At 36.9% G+C, this 22,962-nt stretch overlaps 1 protein-coding gene across 1 annotated transcript in view; it reads right to left on the bottom strand.

The window, feature by feature from the left end:
* LOC306852730 (ankyrin repeat and fibronectin type-III domain-containing protein 1-like) overlaps window positions 1-22,962 on the bottom strand; it is a gene marked incomplete at its 5' end in the record, with an annotated part of 79,236 nt that overhangs the window by 49,381 nt on the left and 6,893 nt on the right. The window contains one exon of the mRNA XM_079389794.1: window positions 18,888-19,117. Within this exon, the coding sequence (XP_079245920.1) occupies window positions 18,888-19,117 (230 nt within the window). The remainder of the gene's footprint in view (window positions 1-18,887; window positions 19,118-22,962) is intronic.

Below are 22,962 nucleotides of genomic sequence, written 5' to 3'. Positions count from 1 at the left end.
CTCACGTAACCGAGATGTTCAAAACAAGCTGAATCAATTTCCATTGAGGATGACACATTTGCCACAGTGTGTGGTACACAATGTTCTATTCCAAACCCAGCAGCGTCTGTGACTGAAGTCATGCTTCCTAACAAAGCTCATACCGTGAAGAGTCGTGAATATATCCAAGAGGGACTGAGTCCCCCATGAATGCTGCTTATCTGCTCGTATAGTATCTTGATGAGATCAGCTGGAGATGAATGACAATGATCATAAAGAGTGTAATTGGGTGAAACAAACTGACATCCAATTCCCCAACATTTCCATAAACTACTCTTTCTGGCAGGTTAGATGTTTTACACATACTGTAAATGCTGAATATCTGATATAAGGTGTATTCACAAAATCATACAAACCTTGGATGTATTCACACTAGAGAGAATGAAACTAACCACAAACTTTCAATATTGCAGCTGCAAGTCTCAATGTTTTGGGTCAGAATTAACTTCTTTAAAACAACACATTCTGTATATTACAACATGGTCACTTTAAAAATAGATATCATTATATTTTCGGTTCAAATGAAAATCTTAATGTTTAAATGGAACCTATGCTACGCTGCAGGCACATTAGCTGACTGATCCTAATTTTCATTTATTTTAATTTGATGTACTAAAATAACTAGGGATGCACGATATTGGATTTTTGCCGATATCCGATATGCCGATATTTTTCAACTCATTTTGGCCGATGCCAAATCCTGATATATTTCCTTTTGTTTGGAAATAACAACCAAGTCTGTCCTGTGCGGAAATTATAAAAAATTTCTTTTTTAATTTTGCTTAGTTTTTAACAAAAATGTATTTGTTAGAATTAAATAAACAATAATGAAGTTATTTTATAATGACAGTGCATTGAAAGCTTTGAAAATAATTATAAATCAACTGTATATCAATCGCTTTTTAGAAAGATGCAGTGGTAACCTTAAAATATTATTTTAAGATTCAACATTTGTAGATGGTCTAAGGCAAAAATCTTTTAAAGCTCATAATTTGTTTAAAAAAACAAACATATTACACATTAATGAATAAATCTGTATATAGAAAATTATTTAATTTACAGCTGTCATGTTTGTGATTTTTTTTTTTATTCATGTAAGCTATAGATTCTGACCTTTAAATCAAAACATATTCATGATTTTATGACATTGATACTGCTTTATTTATTTAGAAACAAAAGTTTCTTAGTGATATTTGTATATTTAACTTTCATTTTGTTACAAGTAGGCCAACACCGCCACCCTATGTAAATACAACGCCTTACTGGATGGGCATTAGGACCCGGGAAAGGCTGCCACAGCTGCTAATGCATGCGCTAGTGACTGTTGACTCTATCACACACCGAAAGCATTATCTTGTACGTGCATTCTCAGCGATCCAAAACAGTGAACCTGATCATCCTTCAGGCAAAAAGTTTGCTTCAAGAATGACCACACTGCTGACGTGATCTAATTTTAATCAAGTTATCGGCAAGACATATCGGCATAATTTTTCATATCGGCCCGATGCCTATATTTACATTTTAAGCCATTATCCGATTCCGATTTTGCAATAATATCGTGCATCCCTAAAAATAACTAAATAAAAAAATTAACTTAAAATATAAATAATATAAAATAATAAAAATTATATAGACATTAAAAAAAATTATTTAAAAAATTATTAAAATTACAAAAACACCCAAAGTTACCAAACATTAAACTAAAATTAAACAGAGATCTGAAACTATAAAAACAAAATCTAATCCAAAATATTAATACAAAAGTATAATAGCATCTCCCTGATACTACAATAATACTTACAAAAGTCACATTTTGAAATATACAGTCGCAAATATGAGAACTACAATAAATAAACTCACAATTGCAAATGAGACATGTAAAATTGCAAATGTGAAATCTTAAGTCACAATTATGACAAATAAAGTGTAAAGTGCAAGACACAAATTTTGAAACAAATTTGCAATTACAAGAAATGATGTCAGTTGACTTGCCATATTGAGACTTCAAGGCCATGTTTTTGACTTGAACAACCAGATCAAACTAAATCCAGCAGAAATGAGAGAGCAATCTTGAACCGTGTGAAAATGTGAACAAAGCAAAATGTCTGAGAGCAGCAAATGCCAGCCGACCAGCACTTTGAGCTTAGCTGCTTTGAGATTTCTAATCGAGAGAATTGCTATTGACAGCTTGTTGATTTTGGTGAAATGTCACACTCAGGAAGCTCTATCGGGAACACGACACAGGGCTGCTCTTGTCTGCACCTGTTTTTTAATGTCAGTGGACCTTCTGGGCTAATACAACAGTTCAGGGGCGACAGTTGTCAATCTGTGGGAGTAAAAGGAGCCTGGAAGGACTGTAATTGCTTTAAAACATGAACAGAGACCAAGACAATGCACTGATACGGTCTTTCTGTCTGTGATGCAGAGCAGACACCGTAGGAACACTGCTCTACTAAAATTTTGTTAAATGACTCATCCTATGACTCTGACAGGTCTAAAGATTGAACATAACCTTAAAGCAAACAGTACAAACAGAGTTCATTCATTCATATAATGTGTTAACGTGAGGCATCAAGCTATAATGCAGGTGTCTGAAAGCTAATACTAAAACTGACACCTCCACACAGCAGAAACATGGGTCGCAGCTGTGCATACGGTGGACAGATAAATGCTGGAAGCAAACACTCTCACATCATAACCTAACACACTGGCAGACAGGAAATGGAAACATTCACCATCCCCAAATATCTGCTTGGATGGACAGACATCTGGTCTTGTGAGCTTACAAGTGATAGATTGAAGATAGATAAATTTTACCATTTCCCTTCATAAACATGTAAAATAAAAACTGCAGCAATTCTCCTTTTTACAATACCAAACAATACCAAATCTCTCTTCCCTGCTGCATCACAGTTTATTTTCACATGAGCATCAAGAATGTGCAACCAGTGATTGGGAAGCTAATCCGAAACGGTGGCTACAAGTTACTTAAGCTACAGTAAAGCTACTGTTTTGATATAGTTTGATTATAAGAAGCTAATACTGAATATATATATATGTATATATATATATATATATATATATATATATATATGTATATATATGTGTGTGTGTGTGTGTGTTTGTATGTACAGGTGCATAAGTTAATTTTTTTATTGTAACTTTATTTAAAAAAATTTTTTTTTGTTTTCATTTTGATGATTAGAGCTTACAGCTCATGAAAGTAAAAAATCCAGTATCTCAAAATATTTGAATATTTCCTAAAATCAATCAAAAAAAGGATTTGCCAAACAGAAAAGTTCAAGTTCTTTAAAGTATGTTTATTTATGCACTCAATAATTGGTCGGGGCTCCTTTAGCACAAAAATGTGGATAAAGTCAGGCATATTGGTTGGCCAATCAAGCACAGTGATATCATGGTAAGTAAATCACTTGGAAGTGGTTTTGGCACTGTGGACAGGTGCTAAAGTCCTGCTGGAAAAGGAAATCAGCATCTCCATAAAGCTTGTCAGCAGATGGAAGCATAAAGTTCTCCAAAATCGCTTGGTAAACGGATGCATTGACTTTGGACTTGATAAAACACAATGGACCAACACCAGCGGATGTCACGGCACCCCAAATCATCACTGACTTCGGAAACTTCACACTGGACTTCAAGCTGCTTGGATTCTGTGCCTCTCTTCCTCCAGACTCCAGTCCTTGATTTCCAAATGAAATGCAAAATTTACTTGTATCTGAAAAGAGGACTTTGGACCACTGAGCAACAGTCCAGTTCTTTTTCTCCTTAGCCCAGGTTAGATGCTTCTGACGTTGTTTCTGTTTCAGAAGTGGCTTGGTAGCCCTTTTCCTGAAGATGTCTGAGCGTGGTGACTCTTGATGCACTGACTCCAGCTTCAGTTCACTCCTTGTGAAGCTCTCCCAAGTGTTTGACTCGGCTTTGCTTGACAGTATTCTCAAGCTTGCAGTCATCCCTGTTGCTTGTGCACCTTTTCCTACTTAATTTCTTCCTTCCAGTTAACTTTACATTTAATATGCTTTGATACAGCACTCTGTGAACAGCCACCCCTTTCAGTAATGACCCTCTGTGACTTACCCTCTTTGTGGGGGGTGTCAATGATTGTCTTCTGGACCACTGCCAAGTCAGCAGTCTTCCTCGTTATCATGGCTTCAAAGAACAAGAGATACCCGGAATTTATACTGTAGTGATGGTCATTTAATGAAGCTCAAATGTAAATATTCTAATATTTTGAGATACTGGATTTTTGACTTTCATGAGCTCTAAGCTCTAATCATCAAAATTAAAACAAAAAAACTTTTGAAATGTTTTACTTTACATGTAATGAATCTAGAATACATAAACGTTTCACTTCTTGAAATGCTACAATATAAAAAAGAACTTTTTCACGATATTCTAATTTGTTTTAGATGCACCTGTATATGCGTGCGTGTATACAAATAATTTTGTATAATTAATTAATATATATTAATATATTTTATATTGCACTGCCTTTCAAAAGTTTGGGCTCAATAAGATTTTATTACTTGTTTTAAAGAAATTAATAATTTGAATTATTTAATCCGCTGCTTTTGACACGGTTAACCACCAGATCCTCCTGTCAACCCTATTGGTAAAGGGCATCTCAGGAACCGCACTCCAGTGGTTTGAGTCTTACCTCACAGATAGGTCCTTCAAGGTATCTTGGAGAGGTGAGGTATCCAAGTCGCAACATCTAGCTTCTGGGGTGCCTCAGGGCTCAATTCTTGGACCACTTCTCTTCTCTGTCTACATGGTATCACTAGGTTCTGTCATTCAGAAACATGGCTTTTCACATCACTGCTATGCTGATGCTATGCTGACTCTACCTCTCATTCCTTCCTGATGATCCGACGATAGCTGCTCGCATCTCAGCTTGTCTAACAGACATTTCTTGCTGAATGAAGGACCATCACCTTCAACTTAACCTTGCCAGGACAGAACTGCTTGTGGTTCCATCAAATCCATCATTTCATCACAATTTCACCTTCCAGTTAAGCACATCAACCAAAACAGCCAGAAACCTAGGAGTTATGATTGATGATCAGCTGACTTCCTCAGACGACATTGCTAAAATCCAATTTATGTGAAGCATTCGTATAGTTTGTATTTTTTATCTTTTATTTTTTAGTTTGTATAGGGTAAATACTTATATATATTATACTTATAGTTAAAATCTGTCAGTAGGTTAGTTGTGTATAGGTTTATAGTGTTTTTTACTTCATTGTTATATGTCTGTTTTTATGTAGCACCGTGGTCCTGCGATGCACGACATTTCGTTCCACTGTATGTCCCCACATGTAGCGGAATGACAATAAAGCTCAACTTAACTTGAACTTGAAAACTGCAGATTTGCTTTATTCAACATCAAGAAGATCAGGCCCTTTCTTTCATAACATGCTTCACAACTCCTTGTTCAAGCTCTTGTTCTGTCCAGGCTGGACTCTCTTGGCAGGTCTTCCAGCCAGTTCTTTCAAACCTTTACAATTAACCCAGAGTGCGGCAACAAGATTCATTTTTAATGAGCCAAAAAGAATGCATGTCACACCTCTGTTTATCAATTTGCACTGGCTACGAATAGGTGCGCGCAAAATTCAAGGCATTAATATTTGCCAACAAAACCACCACTGGCTCTGCACTCCTTTACCTAAATTAATTAGGTTAGGTGGGGAAGTCGTGGCCTAATGGTTAGAGAGTCGGACTCGTAATCGAAAGGTTGCGGGTTCGAGTCCCCGGCCGGCAGGGATTGTAGGTGGGGGGAGTGAATGTACAGCGCTCTCTTCACCCTCAATACCACGACTGAGGTGCCCTTGAGCAAGGCACCGAACCCCCAATTGCTCCCCGGGCGCCGCAATTGCTCCCATGGCTGCCCACTGCTCCGGGTGTGTGTTCACGGTGTGTGTGTGTGTGTGTGTGTGCGCGTTTGTTCACTACTCACTGCTGTGTGTGTGCACTTGGATGGGTTAAACGCAGAGCACCAATTTCGAGTATGGGTCACCATACTTGACAATACGTCACGACTTTACTTTACTTTACTTTACTTCAGACTTATGTGCCCTCTAGAAGCTTATGTTCTGCAAGTGAACGTCGCTTTATTGTGCCATCCCAAAGAGGCACAAAATCACTTTCACAGACTTTTAAATTAAATGTTCCCTCCTGGTGGAATGACCTGCCCAACTTAATCTGAGCAGCTGAGTCCTTGACCATCTTCAAGAATCGGCTAAATACACATCTCTTCCATTTTTATTTGACCTTCTGACTCTAGCACTGTCTATTCTAATTCAATTTTTTTTTAAAGGCCTCTAACATTGGCTTGCTCTATTCTTCTCCTATTCTATCTGTGTTCCTTTTATTTATTATATATTTTAAAAAAAACTTGCTACATGTACTGTGTTAATTAATTTATGAACAATGTTAATTAAACGTTAATTAAAACTTGCTACATGTACTGCTATTATTAATTTATGAACAACAATAATATTAAAATAAATTCTTTCTTGAGTACCAAATCAGAATATTAGAATGACATCTTAAGGATCATGTGACACTGAAGACTGGGGGCATGGCTGCTGAAATTCAGCTTTGCCATCACAGAAATAAATTACATTTTAAAATATATTAAAATAAAATAATAACAGAGTAAATATAAATATATTAAAATAAATTATATATATATATATATATATATATAATTTATTTTAATATTATAAACATTTCTTATATAACATTTAAATATTATTGTTGTTCATAACATAACAACAATATTTAAATAGTTGTTATTAATAATAGACAGTCAGACAGACAGACAGACAGACAGACGGATAGATAGATAGATAGATGGATAGATAGATGGATAGATAGATAGATAGATAGATAGATAGATAGATAGATAGATAGATAGATAGATAGATAGATAGATAGATAGATAGATAGATAGATAGATAGATAGATAGATAGATAGATAGATAGATAGATACTGAGCCAGTCAAAGCTATCTGTCCCAAAACTAATAATAAATTAGCTAAGAGGAATTGCAATGCTGTAAGGCAGAATCTTTTGTGTTCTAGCATTCCTCATTTGCAAGTCTATTTGGATAAAAAACATCCGCTACATGAATAAATGTAAATGTTTTTCATGACACATTTAGAAAAAAAAACTCAAAACAGATCAAGGAACCTGCACGGTGTTTGGATGCACGCTAATTGGACAAATTAGTTAGCGTGAGCGCAGCTATAATTGCAGCCCATGAGGAAGCCGGAGGTGTATGACCTCAAATTACTGTAATCAATAATTCACTTTGACTATATACGGCTCAGTCAAGATGCATAGTGGATGGCAGAGCATTTAAATGCTAATTGCTTAGCAGCCGGAGGATCATTATGGATGCCTGGTTTATCTAATCTGCCCTCTGAACTCCACAAAGAGTCTTCTGCTTCTTGACCCTGCTCATACCAGCTTAAGCGATCATACTCGGCTGAAACCGAAGTCTGTTTTCAGCTCTGGATGTAATGAATGAAGCGAATAGCTTGAACTGAACTCAAATAACCTCTTTCTGTAGATTAGGCTAGGCAAGCTCGGAGCTGACAGCCAAGACAGTCAAGGGCTTCTAGAACTTCTCACTTCACTGTGCTAATTTGAACAAGGCCTTTATTTTTCTATTTGTCAGTAGAGTAAACTGTAGCATGGTTGTTAAACCTCTCCCAGGCCCAATTAGGGGAGCAATGCTAGCATTCATAGCCCAGATCTCGCTTCTGGTCTGGGAGGAAGAGGGGGCTGTGGTGATGCCCCTGGCAGCCTGGTCCTGGCAGCTCCCAGCACTTGTGGCAGCAATATTAAGTGACTGCTGAAATTCATGGTCTGCGCAACCATTTTATGTCTAGGTGACAACCGGCTTTCATATGGCACAGGCGTTCAGCAACACATTAGCAAATTGTGCCGTTTCATTATTCATTAGGGTGCTGTCGTGAGGGAACGCACCGGCCTGGTGTGAAAAACATGAGCGTTCCCTTTACGACAATTACCGGCAGATCTTATAAGATTGAAGATTCAATAATTGAAGCATATTTTGCAACAAACTGTTATGCAAGTATGAAATTGCTTTAAATGTGATGATATATTGCAGAAAATGATCTTAATCGTTAACATATTAATTAACTGAATGTACTTTATGCTCCATATGTAAATGGTTGACACGTCCTGCAGTGTTACATTCTAAATTCAATCTAAAACTATCTGACACAGCATTATTTTATAATTACCATACATGAAGCTTTTGGAACTTATATTAATTGAGAGACTACAGGGAATGTCTGTACATTTAATTCATGTGACAATGCACAATGAAATAGTGATGAATGCAAAAAAAGTTAATTTTAACATATTAAAAAGGTTCACTGACACATTATGTATCAAGCACCCAAACGCAAGCATGAAATGTGCAAAAATTTTGTATTATTTTACACCAACTTCCCTTTAATGTACTTCAAATATTCTAAAAATAAAAGTATTTTTTACCATAGTAGTGTAGGGTCAAAAACTCTATTATCACTCTGAAAATCAGTGATTTTTGTCATGCAAATCTACAAATAACACTTTTATTTTAATATCCAAAATGGCAAAAAGTAGGAAAAAATTAAATATTTAAGATTCTATACTATTTATCAAAAGACTAATTATAGGACCAGATGTTCTTGCTTCCACTGAAGCTTTGGGTGATTCTCAAATCATGGTGTATTACATTATCATCAGATTTTTCACAAACTTGTGAATTTCTGTCAGCTTGAATGCAATACTGAATTCATAAATTTATACTGATAATATAAATAGTATAAATTATGTTTAGTAATAAACTAGAAAAGGACACATAACAGAAGCATTTTCACTGGCAATATTGAACCCCACTGTACCTTTGATCTATACTTTATGGTAACTGATGGATTACGTTAATAATTCATGGGAAACATTGAAATTTTGTGCAGCAAATTCACAGCTTCTTATTCTCCTCTCATAACTTAGTAAGATGCTCTGGCATTTTCTTTTCCCTCTTAATGTGCTGCTAAATTGATTCCACCCACACAAACAAGACATTCGTAAACTTCTGAAATCAGAGATTCAAACTAGGCTGCTGCACATTGTTATACAAACTATTACAACGTCTGGGTGCAACATGGCTTTGAAATTGTTCTGGAACATCTTCTACCCACGCTCATCACCTTGGGCTAGACAGCGGCTCCGGGCATGGCAGAGAGAGGGCAAGCTTGCCCCCTTATGGTCTCTTAATGAAGTAAACTTTCCTATAAGGCCACACTTAAACCTGTAGAAAGCAAGTCTGTCGAAGACCACCGCACCCCGTCCAAATGAAAAGAAAATAGCCCTCCCCCGTTAGACAGCAGGCAAGTTCTCTTTTTGGCGGCGCTTGACTAAGTGGACTCTGTAATGAGTCTGGCCGCCTGATTAGAGTGATAGACACGAAGGAATCCGGCAGGCGCTGCCAGAGACCGCCACAACGAGGAGGAGGGGAGGGGAGACAGGACAGAACGTCTGAGAGAAGTCTGGAGGTAAACATCCCAGAAAAGTCCTAGCAGGAATGTAGAACTTATGCTGGATTGGAGTGCAGGAACTAGGGGCACTAGAAGGAGGGGTTAGAAAGAGTGTTAGCGTACAAGACATTAACCTTGAAGACGATTTGTGCTGAAGGGTGGGCAGGGGGGTACCGATAATCCGGATTGCTGAATTGCTGATAATCTGCTGGATTATCGGTGCCCCCCTGCCCACCCTGAAAGAACTGTATACACACAGAGCGAGGAAAAGGGCTCAGAAAATCACTCTGGATCCCTCACATCCAAATCATCCCCTTTTTGAACTTTTGCCATCTGGCCGGTGCTACAGAGCCCAAATTACCAGGACAGCCGGGCACAAGAACAGTTTCTTCCCCCAGGCAAATTCAATTTATGAACAGTTAAATGCCCCCCCCCCCCCCCCCCCCCCCCCCCATTATGGGGAAAGGGGAAGTGGTGTGTGGCTAAGTATGGTGACCCATACTCGGAATTTGTGCTCTGCATTTAACCCATCCAAGTGTACACACAGTAGTGAACATACACCCGGAGCAGCGGGCAGCCAACTCTGCGGCGCCCGGGGAGCAGTTGGGGGTTCAGTGCCTTGCTCAAGGGTCTCACCTCAGTCGTGGTATTGAGGGTGGAGGGAGTGTTGGTTATTCACTCCTCCCACCTACAATCCCTGCCGGACCTGAGACTCGAACCCACAACTCTCTATCCATTAGGCCACGACTGCCCTTTAACAATGTGCCCAATAACTAACTGCCCAATAACAATGTGCAATAACCTTATATTTATTTGCTACCACCCCCATCCTAGTACATCCCTGCATCTCCTTCTATTCTATTCCATTACATCATCTATAGCACAACTGTACATACAATTTATTTATGTTTCAAATTATTTTTCTTTTTGATTTTTTGGTTTATTTATATTTACATGTATATTTTTTATTCTCATCTTGTTTTTATTGTCTGTGGGTCGTTGTTGTCTCTGTGAACTGGAAGCTTATGACACTAAAACAAATTCCTTGTATGCGCAAACATACTTGGCAATAAAAGCTCTTTCTGATTCTGATGAAATTGTAAAGAAAAAATTCTGCAGAAGATTCCCCATACAACCCATAAATTATAGCTTATAGATGTTTCTTAGAACATGCTTTCCTATTATCAGTCAGCACTGATTGGAATCCATCACATAACCATGTGGAGATGGTATTCTAGCATGAATAAAGGCTCAAGTGATTGTTCTGTAACAATTATAGAAGGTACATTTTTTCAAATACATTATTTTGTCTAAACATTTGAGTACAATACACAGTGATGCTCAAAGCAGTAATACATGAGATGAAACAATTCCAGTTTTTAGAAAGATTGGTTTTTAAAGCTTCTGGATTTTCAGTCACATCACATTGTATGCTTTGAGCACCTTGAGCTAAAAGACTCGACCCTCAGACCAGCACTAATCAAGCACCATGGTAACACGTTTAACCAAGGGCAATAAATTGCTGCATCGGTCTGTGGCATCCAACATACCTTTTGTCAGATTTTTCTCTGCAACATGCAGTGAGGTTCAAAGTCTGAGAGCACACTGGACATCTTGGAGTCAAAATATTATTTAAGGTTTTGAAGAATTTAAAGCTCGACTGAATGAAATTTTAAAACACTAAATAAAATTTGTATTGTGGCAAGAGGTTATGTGAATTGGTTTCATTATGCTGGATATCTAATATTCTCGTTCACTGATTTGTATAGTTGTTCTTATGGTTTCGATACAGATCACTACTTATGCATCAATTCAGACTTTCCTACGTCAGAATATCAAGTCTTACACAAAAACACAGGGATCAGAACAAACCCTCTAGCCTTCTGAATTTCATGGCTATCAGTGCTAGAGAGTGACTGACACAACCTGGCAACATAATTACACAAAGAGTGCTGCAGACCGCCTTCCAGACTCCACTTTCAGGTACATTTCGATTTTAAAGGCTTTACTATTCACCATAACAAAGGAGCTCTCCACTGACATTTTCCATGCAGTCATGCCTGAGCTGGGAGCAGGGAAAAATTCTGGAATATCTGTGTAACTGTGTTTTCTCCTGCCATGGGGCTATAAAGTTTGACAACTCATCCAGAAGCATTCTGGGAATGAAAAAAACGGAACTTGGGTTGTGGACTGGACACGCTTTTTTTTTTCTTCTTTTTTATATGTCCACATCACTTCTCAGAAATCCTTCTCTTTGGAAATGGCCCAAGGATTCAAACGCACCGCTTTATCATGCCTCACTTTCATTCGACAAGGTGTAAAAAAAAACACCTGGGTGACATGAAATTCTGGCTGTGGTATAAAAACAGAACAAACACAAACTCTAGTCTCTCATATTTTTGGTCACAGAACAATAACAGTGGAACAATTGTTAGGAAATTATAGGACAGTTAGGAATGTATGAATAATAAAGTTTGCTTGCTAGACTAGTAGGAAATCATCTCCAGCTGGACTGTAAATTCCCAGTCAATCTTTATAACGCATGCAGATTATCAGTGGGCCTTGAGCCCTATTATTTTGTTGGTCTGTCTGGAGGGAATGAAACAAAAATGAAAGTTCTGTCATTATTTACTCACCCTCATATCGTTCCAAACCCACAAAGACAAAAGGAGTTTTTTTTGTTATATCCTTAAACTCTTGCCATACAGTTTCTATGGCTTTTAAAATCAGAAAAGGACCATTAAAGTATTGTAAACAGGTTTGGAAGCATATGATTGATGGGTGTTTACATGTGTATGTTCAAGCAAACCTCTGTGCATATATATATATATATATATATATATATATATATATATATATATATTCAGCTCTGAAGGATTTGCATTTATGCATCAATAAAGTTTTTATGTGATGTTCACTCTCTAACTGACAGGAAAAAAGTAGGGATAAACATTTTGATGAACAGTAATTAGTATCATAGACCGTCTCAAATGGGCGATGCTTGTCACCGCATTGAGTAATTTTGGAATCATCTCAAAACAGATTTGCTTCTATAAATATGCAAAAAAAAGATCTGGTGCTGGAATAATGACATTTTAAATGTTTTTTTGAGACTTCGCTGCGGTTGTCATGAGTGATGAAATGCTATAGTGGCAATGTTCTCTCCTGCACACAGCTCTCAGACACGCACTGTATCAATCCGAGTTAAATTTTAAAAAATTAAATCCACTGACATATGATTCACTCTTGGTTTATTGAAACAAAAACTTATGTCAGGGTGGATTACAACCTCAAACTTTTCGTATTTTACTTTTGTATGTTTTGGACTGTTTTCACTTGTGAGCTTGATCTATGCATATTTCTCTCCTGATTCAGACGAAATTACCTTTTCACTGGAGAAAGCAATATTATGAAGACTTTTATTTTAGCTGGAAACAATGGTTTGAAGTTAAAAATGTCTTGATGGATCACAATAATCCATCATTTTTTGCTTTAAAAGATGTTACTTGATGGACTGGAGTTGTGTTGATTATTTGTGCATTATTGCGATTATTGTTTTATCAGCTGTTTGGATTTTCATGACGGCACCCATTCACTGCAGATGATCTATTGGTGAGCAAGTGATGTAATGCTAAATTTCTCCAAACTTGTTTTGATGAAGAAACAAACTCATCTACATCTTGAATGACCTGAGGGTAAGTACATTTTCAGCAAACTTTCATTTTTTGGGTGAACTATTCCTTTAATGTGTGCCCTGACAAAATCTTAACCAAGCTGAAACCTATAAAGGCCATTTGTAAAAACAATCTTGAAACAAATGATACAGATTGGAGTGCACACAGATGATATCAGTGGTAGGCCTATATTATTTTGCCAGCACTTTTTTAATGACATCTCCTGAGATCAAAATTAACTCGTTAAGGAAGAGACACAAGCCAAACTAACCACGCTAGAAAATAATCACATTCAATTTTCTTTTCAAGAACAGACCAATTATTGGGCGTCTGGTTTCCACTGAACAACTCACAAACAAGCAATAAAAATCTCAGCATGTTATTCAATTTAAAGATTCTATAAGTTACCAGAGTATCAACACAATTGTGCCTTGCATGCTACACTTTTTAAAAAAAGTTATGTAATCTGACTTTGAAACAAACAAAGAATCCAACTTCATTCATTCATTGCTATGGAAACGATGGTGACAGTAGCAGAATGAAACCTAAACTGATGGGTGCAGCGTCTGTGTTTGTGTCATGTGTCCAACTGAACCATATCAAGTTCCTTCATGGTCCCTGATGGCAGATTCCTGCGGTGCTCTGGCTAGTGCAGCCAGACATTATTTTCACATTATGAGCTCGCATCTACTCATACCATCTGCTTTGATGCCTTCACAGCATTTCCACACACCATATTGACATTCAATATTCTTGATGTGCAATACCTCGCAATATTATAGACAGTGTTAATTTTTTAAGTGCATTATGAACTGCATTATTTCCTTCCTGAGATAAGCACACTCATTTCTGGATGATTTGTGTTTATATTGGATAGAACAGTATTGGGATGTAATTAACTACAAGTAGCGTCACAACAAACGTAAGTTTTTTTACTAGAGCGAATATAGCAGAGTAACGTTTCCAGTAACAAGCTACTTTTGCAAAAAAGTAGAGAAGTTTTGCATAAAAACGCAGCATCACTGGTTTTAATATCCCAAATAGCACACGTAAATTACTCTGATCTTTTTGCCCCATGCGCATGCTCAAGAGCGCCCCCATAGCATTTAAAGTAACGTTAAGTCAGATTCATTATAGTGAACCAGTTCGTTCAAACGATTTGTGTATATGAGCAGGTTGAATATATATATATAAATATTAACATAGTTTTAATGGTTTTGAAGATTTTAAAATAATAAAAAAATAAAATTTTAATAATTTTAAAATAAAAATAATACATAATACATCGTTATTAATACAAGTTAACCTTTCCTACTTTCGGAAGACCGTCAGATGACTCTGATCCTCTGTTGTATTTAACTAAATGTAAGGATTTTCTTGCATTACATCCTTTATCTGATCCTGAAATTCTAGCTACCTTTAGAACAGTCTTGTATAGTACTGCCCGTGATTGGTGGAAGTAGCCAGAACTACAGTTACAACTTGGGGTGAGTTTGAGTCTTCATTCCTTACTGCTTTTCTTTCAGAAGACTATGAGGATGAACTTGCTGAGAAAGTCCGAATCAGAATACAAGGTGAGAGAGAGTCTGTAAGAGACTTTGCTTTTACCTATAGAGCACTTTGTAAAAGGTGGAAACCTACCCTAACAGAGCCAGAATTAGTCAAAATGATTCTGAAAAACCTAAAGCCTTATTTGGCCAGTCAGCTGCATAGTCGTGTGTCCACTGTGGAAGACTTCGTACGACTTGGACAACAGCTGGAAAAGAATAATCTACAACAGTTGCAATATGAATACCATGTGAGTTCAAAGCTCACATGGTATGTTAAACCACATGTTGGCATTGTAAAGGTCATCATTCTCCAGGTAACTGCCCACAGTTTACTTTGTCATCACAATCTACTCTACCGTCCACTCAACATGCACAACCTACCTTCCATTCGAAATCTAGAGGTAGATCCACTAACAACTCTGTGGCTACTGCAAATGCTTTCCCTGAGAAAGTTGACTTTACCCATGGTCTGAAATTTTCTGCTGTACCGCAACAATTGATTGTGCCAGTCAATATTGGTTCTTGGATAGGAAAAGCCATCGTTGACACAGGAGCAAGTTATACTTTAATCCATGAAAGTTTATGGAAAGACCTGGATCCATTAGAAGAAAGCCTTAATCCTTGGACGCTTGGACCATTGTATTTGGCCAATGGAAAAGCTGAAATGCCTCTTGGATGGTTGAATGTTTCATTAAATTGCATGACCAAGTATGCCATTTACCTGTCGCTGTGTTGAGAATCAAATCACTTGCTTATTCAATGATCTTGGGTCTAGACTTTATCTTCTTCAGTGGAATACAGATAAAAGTGTCTCAAGGGAAGTATTAATTCATCTCTAACCCAGAAGTGGATTATTTCTTTCAGCCTGGTTATGTCAGTGTGCCATCCCCTCTGAGTATCCCTCTGCAAGACGGAAACACCACTCACTGTTCCATTCCAAGTATTTCCATACTAAGTTCTCTTCCACCCATAACATTACCATTTGCCTTGAAAGATGGTGAATGTGAAGATGATGCAACTCTCATCCACCAAGCAGTGGATGCAGCTCATTTACCACCTGATAAAAAACCCAAGTTAAATCATCTTCTACAAACAAGTCAAGTGTGCACTCTTCAGTTGGGACGAACCGATGTACTCCAACATCAAATCTATACCCACCATCAAATACCCATAAAGCAATGGCCTTTTCGAATGTCACCTTCCAAACAAGTCATTGTGAATCAACAGCTCCAAAAAATGTTGGAGACCGGCATTGTGGAACCGTCACAATCAGGATGGTCTTCCCCGGTGGTCCTAGTGCCGAAAAAGAATGGATAACTTCGATTCTGCGTCGACTATCGTAAGTTAAATGCTATAACAGACAATGATGCATTTCCATTACCCAATCTTTCTGAAATCTTGGAATCACTTTCAGGATCTGCAATCTTTTCTACCCTAGACCTTAACAGTGGGTACTGGCAAGTTACCATGGATACTTCCAGTAAAGCGAAGACTGCCTTTACCACTCCTGCTGGGTGATTCCCTTTAATGTAATGCCCTTCGGACTTAAAAATGCCCCAGCCACTTTTCAACGTCTGATGGAGACGGTCTTGGGAGAGCTACGTGGAAGTGTGTGTTTTGTATATAGTGACGATATTATCGTCTATCCTCCATCTATTGCTCAGCACTTCCTTGACCTCCAAGCTGTCTTCCATAAGCTACATAAGGCTGGTTTAACCATCAATCTTCAGAAAAGTATGTTCTGCTTGCCTGAAGTGACATTCCTCGGTCATGTAATAAATATACAAGGTATTACCGCTGACCCAACTGAAGTTGAAGCTATTCAAAACTATCCCATTCCAAGAAATCTGAAGGAAGTTCAACGATTCCTTGGCTTAGCCGGATGGTGCCATCGATTTGTTAAAAACTTCTCTCGAATTGCTGAACCACTTAACTCTTTAAAGAAAAAGGGCCGAGTTTTCCAATGGACACCACAGTGCCAAAAGGCCTTTGAAGAATTGAAGACATGCCTGATGACACCACCTATCCTTGGATATCCCAATTTCGAGCATACCTTTCTTGTGTATACAGACGCTAGTGAGACGGAACTGGGTGCAGTGTTAACTCAAAAAAGAAGCCAAGGTATAGAAGAGGCAATTGCCTATGCCAGACGAACTATTAATACCGCTGAATCAAATTATTCTGCAACCGATAAAGAATGCTTAGCCGTAGTATGGGCATTAGAGAAATGGCTGCATTATCTGGAACACAGAATGTTCACTGTTGTCACAGATCACTCTGCTTTACAGTGGGTGATGAGTTCTCCTAAAACCACTAGCCGTCTTATTCGATGGGCACTGCAATTGCAGAAATATGATTTAATTGTCGAATATCAGAAAGGAAAATTGAATGCAGCAACTGATGCACTTTCACGGATTACGCCTCATGTAAGCTGTAATTTGTACTCCCCTCAAAAGGATGTCAATAGTTTTCCAATAACAAATGAACTCATCTGGGAGAAACAACACAGTGATCAAGAAATTGTGTGGATACTTCAAACTCTGGCTGAGAACCATGGGAGTCAGCAAGAGAAATATGAAGTAATCGAAGACAAGCTATATCTAAAAACACTGACTGAAAATCATACCCATTACCGGATCTTTCTTCCCAAAGATCTTGTGCCATCTATATTGGAACATTACCACTGTAACCCCATGAGTGGACATGCCGGAATCTTCAAAACTTATAAAATAATTCAAGAAGTCGCTTTCTGGCCTGGTCTTTCTGGCTTTCTGGTTTTGATGAATTGATGCATTGAATTACCGTGTCCAAAGCTTTAACTTTGAGGTTGCGACCTAAGTTCGTACTGATACCTTGTATTGTTTATGATATGCTGAAGTAATTCATGAGATGACTTAAATTTAGTGTTTAATTGTGACTGTTGGTATGTCCTGAACAAGGACATACCAACTGTATGTTCAAGTCCCATTTAGTTTTTTGTTTTTTTTATTCAAATTAAAAGAAAAGACAGTTGAAATTGTAAGAGAGTGTTTTGCATTGTTTCTGTGACAAGTGATTTTTAGTTACCAGGTATAGTTAGTCTCACTACGTCACAAAATCCTTGATTGTTGCTTTCACCTTGATTATATGAATGATGGTGCTTCTAGTTTTATTAGATACATTTGTCTATTTGGTGCTAACTTGAAGGTTTTCAAATTTTATTAAGCCACACATCCCCAGAGCGATCCTATTTCTGATCAAAATGATTTTTTCCATTTTATAGATGAGTATGTTATCAGTAAACAACTCTAAATTGTGTTGAAGCATGTCCTCCACTTCACATCATAAAATATTAATGAGATTTAAACAAGGTAAAGTTTGATACAATCCACCCATAATCCATAACCATCCATTCTGAGAAGCTAGAAATGCACAGATCTCATTGATATTCATGGCCATGATCATCTGAGGCTGGCACATAAGAGCCTACATCACAAATGCTTCTTTATCTATCCCCTCTTAACATATACATATACATATACATATATATATATATATATATATATATACATACATAACAGCTTTCTCAGGACTGCACAGCAGCAGCTTCTTTACTATAGTAAATGTATGCAGATGGAATTCATGTTCTGCAAAAGTCCCTAATGTAAGGTTACAAGGCAGTGCATCCTCAAAGCACTGACTCACTGGTGTAGGATGACAGATGAGTGTTCGCTGAATAGAAAGCCATGATCAAACTCCAGGATGAATTCTGGGCAAGCGTACCTCTTTTTTGAACAGTTACACAACTGAAGGTCTATGAAGAACCACACAGCAAAAGCGCAGCAGCTGTGAAACTGTCAAAACACTGTGTGCGCTACATCAATATCCGCCTACAAAGGTGGATGTGCTAAGAGATGTCCTTAAACACAAGAATATGTGCAAGTAAATAAACAAGACATTGCAAGAAACAAGCAACGAAGGGCACATTTATAACCAGGACCAGTATGGAATTTCCTGTAGTATCTATAGCTGAGCTCTATTGGACACCGATATGAAACATCTCTACCACTCACATTAATGTTCCTGAGTTTCTTCTTGCCCCTCTCTATTCGGCTGAGGAGTCTGTGATGTTCTCTAGGCGTTTGCTGGAGAAGGCTGTCATCGACAGATATGGTCTTCCTAAGAGGCACTCTATCCCTCCAAGGCTCTAGGACACGACTCTCCGAATCCACACTCCGAGGGAAGCGCTTCACTTCCGACAGTGACGATGTCTCCCCTCGGTCATGGTCACGCAGCACTGACCCTGAAAGAGAGAAACAGACACCTCAGGTGATAACTGATACCCAGAAAGACAGAAAACACCAGAGAATGAGGATAGGACCAAAACCTCACCTCACAAGAACACACATTTTGAAGTGTCTGTAGTTTTAAAATAAAGGATTCATACACTTACAAAAATACATTTAGGCCTAAATTTAGAATGCGTGTATTTGAATTGCGTATAAACTTCCCATCTATTTGGTTTTAATACGAATACACTAATAAGTTTAATGTGAAATACATACATATGGAAGTCTGTTTCCACCATGTGATTAAAAAAAGGGTAATTGTGACTTTTTATCTCACAATTCAGACATTTTTCTTGCAATTCTGTCTTTTTCTTTTGCGATTCTAAGATATAAACTCAGAATTGTGAGCCAAAGCTTAGAATTGTGAGATGTAAACTCTAAAATATGAGATAAAAAGTTGCAATTACCTTTTTTATGTTTTTATTACATAGTCAGGTAACAAAGTTTAAATGTCTGTAATAGTACTAACCAGCTGAATGTGTTTTGAATACAAAATAATGAGGTTTATATGTTATGTTATTTTTTTACAATCTCATACATTTGAGCTATTTTAATATCACTTATTCCACAATGCAAAATAAATTTGACCTGTTTCTTACCTGTTTCATTTTTTTTTCAAATATGCATGATATTAAGTTTAGTTTACGTTAAAACTGTGCAATACAAATGGATATAAATTGAATATGCCATTTAAATACATAAATCAACATTTTTTGAATATAGAAAGCAGCAGGACTGAGGACGAATTGTTCTATAAATGAGAAATCACTTAAATAAGGGAAAAAAAACTGAATAGAATGTTTTCTCTCACGTCCTCTCAATTCTCATTTAAACTACTCTGATTAAACATCTTCCCACTGCTTCCCTGGTGAGTCATGTCTGTAACAATTTCACCGTAATGAACACGGTGTAAAAAAAAATAATAACCAACTATTGTACCACATAAAAGTCAGTTGAATGGCTAAAAATTTCACTTTCACCTCAAGTAACATTAAAAGTAAAGTATCTTGAAGATCTAACAGAGCACTTCTTGTAAACTGGAGGTTTATAATGTAAACACACACATCCACCGAATGTTTCTAGGTTTGTAAGCGGGGTGTTTGGTTTCTCTGTACCATCAGCTGGTGAGCAGCAGTTCTTGCTCTTTATCAATTGAGCAACAGATAGCATGGTTCCGTCTCCTCCACTTACAATTAAAACTGCATGAAGACCTTTTATTGTCTTTCCCTCTGAGACTGTTGTGAAGCGAACATCCTCTGAAGCAGATGTCAAATAAACATTTATGAACTTGCTTTTATAGCTACAATCCACTATGTTTTGCATCTGTAATGAATTTCAAAGGTGTCCTGACAAAATCTTACACATTTTGATAACCAAGCTCAAATATATGATGCCAATTTGTGAAAACAATCAACAAATCACATAAATGCGCTGAATATAGATAGTAACCATGGTACATTATTTCAGCAGCACTTAGAGATAGAGAGAATGATTTTAAAGTAACTCCCTAAGGAAAGCAGAAAATTAAAACAGATTTAATTACAGTTTTTATTGATATATAATTGAAAACATTTTATCATGCCATCATCATTTATTTTTCCATACTTTACAAAAGACAATTATGTATATCTGTTAATATTATTTAATCTGTTGTTATTACTACTATTATTACTATTATTAATAATAACAATAATCTTGACATTTAAAAAATTCCAAATTATTAATTATTTCAGTGTTTAAATAATGGTGCTGATCTATACTGCCAGCCAATGTAATTTTGTGAAACCATGTAAATATTATTAACTTAAAGCAAGACATACAATATAAGACTATTTGAAGTTTAAAATGTAATGTAATTAAACACAATACATAGTGTACTTTGAGATTAGGAAAATGCCAGTGTGTAGAAACACTTCATTTGCAGTTCATTTTCTAAAAGTCCACAGGATCAGATGAGCCCATATTTAAAGAAACATCCATATACCATGGTATTAAATAATTATCATATTCATGTACCGCTGTATTTACATGGCACTCCAAGATACTGCAAGCAATACCATGGTATTCAAGAAAAGCATGGTAGTACAATGGTATTTTAATTTTGAACTGCCAAGAACAATTGAACTAACTACAGCAGAAAACAATCACAGTCCATTTTCTTTCAAAAACAGCCCAATTACTAGACTTCCATGTTCCATTGACAAATCCACAAAAATAATCCAATGAAAACCTCAGCATATTATGCCATTCAACGACTCTCATTACTCAGTTACCCAGGTGTCAATCCAAGCACTACAGCCTTACATTATGTAATCTCACTTGTCAAACACATTGACTAACTTTGTTAGTGCATTGCTATGGAAACGATGGTGACTGTAGCAGAATGAAACCTGAACTGATGGGTGCACCGTCTGTGTTTGTGTCATGTGTCCAACTGAACCATATCAAGTTCCTTCACTGGTCCCTAATGAGAGATTCCTGCGGTGCTCTGGCTAGTGCAGCTAGACATTATTTTCACATTATGAGCTCGCATCTACTCATACCATCTGCTTTGATGCCTTCACCGCATTTCCACACACCATATTGCTATCTGACATGCAAACAATATTATTAAAACAATACATTATATTGCCAAACTGATCCTGTTTTTTGCATTTAGATATTCAGACCTCTGTTAGTAGTTGAATCTTTATATTTTTGCTCAATATTTAGCTCCTTAGGATGTCCTGATGATCCACTGACACAGTACAGAGGTTTGAGATTTAATCCCAGCAGTCTGATGTCAACAAAGACTCAGAACAAAGCAGCTCTGTGTTATATGAAGCTGTTATATCACATCACCTGCGGTGACACAATTTGTAAACCTCCTACAGCTTGAGTGAGCACACTTACAAATCGAATAAGTCTGCAAAGCATTTTTTTTTTTTTTGCAAAACGACCCCACTTTAAAGTCGAATAAGCGATCAAAACACAAATTATGGGATTGATCCAATTTGTCCAATTACCCATTTTGTCTGGAAACCACCCATGGATGGACACAAGGATGTCGGCTTGTTGATGAAGCGCTGCGGCTGTCTTTTAAGCGCGGTCGAGAGTAAAGCATTTGATAAGTGTAATTTAACACCGAGTTCAACTAAATTAAAGACGTGAGAAGAATCTTAAGACCTTTAAACAAACCACAGCTGGTGCTAATGATCCCAGTTTCCATGACAACCGTTTGGGTTCCATCTTCGTCATCCTCAAAAGCAAAGGGTAAGAGGTGCTGGCTCTAGGGTCACTGGTCTGTTCATTCATCGAGAAGGCCATACTTATTGCCAAAAGACACACAGCATGTCATCGAGGGCCATTAGAGGAAGACAACATATCTTTATTAACCATTCTAGGCAAGTTTAGCAACATATTTAAATGAAGTGAAGTGAAGTGACATACATACTGCCAATATTTACTGATAATACGTAGGTTAGTAGGGAGATATGACCAAGAATCATGATCTACTGGGACTTTACATGCGACTGTACAGAATTAAGGACACTGTAAATAATTAATAAATAACTAAATAATAGTTACTTGCCATTTTTGCAATTGTTTACATTTTACATTTATTCATTTTGCAGATGCTTTTAGTAAAAATTGTAAACCTAGTAAAAAATACACCAATTTTAGTATAGTATGCACGTTAATAAAAAACATTTATTTGAATTTAATTATTTATTTTATTTTATTTGTATTATTAATTATTAAGTATTAATAATAATAATATATATATTTTTTAAATCAATTTAAATTGTATTTACATTTA

Source organism: Barbus barbus, assembly GCF_936440315.1.
Source record: "Barbus barbus genome assembly, chromosome: 32".
Taxonomy (NCBI): domain Eukaryota; kingdom Metazoa; phylum Chordata; class Actinopteri; order Cypriniformes; family Cyprinidae; genus Barbus; species Barbus barbus.
This window is presented reverse-complemented; position numbering and strand designations above follow the sequence as displayed.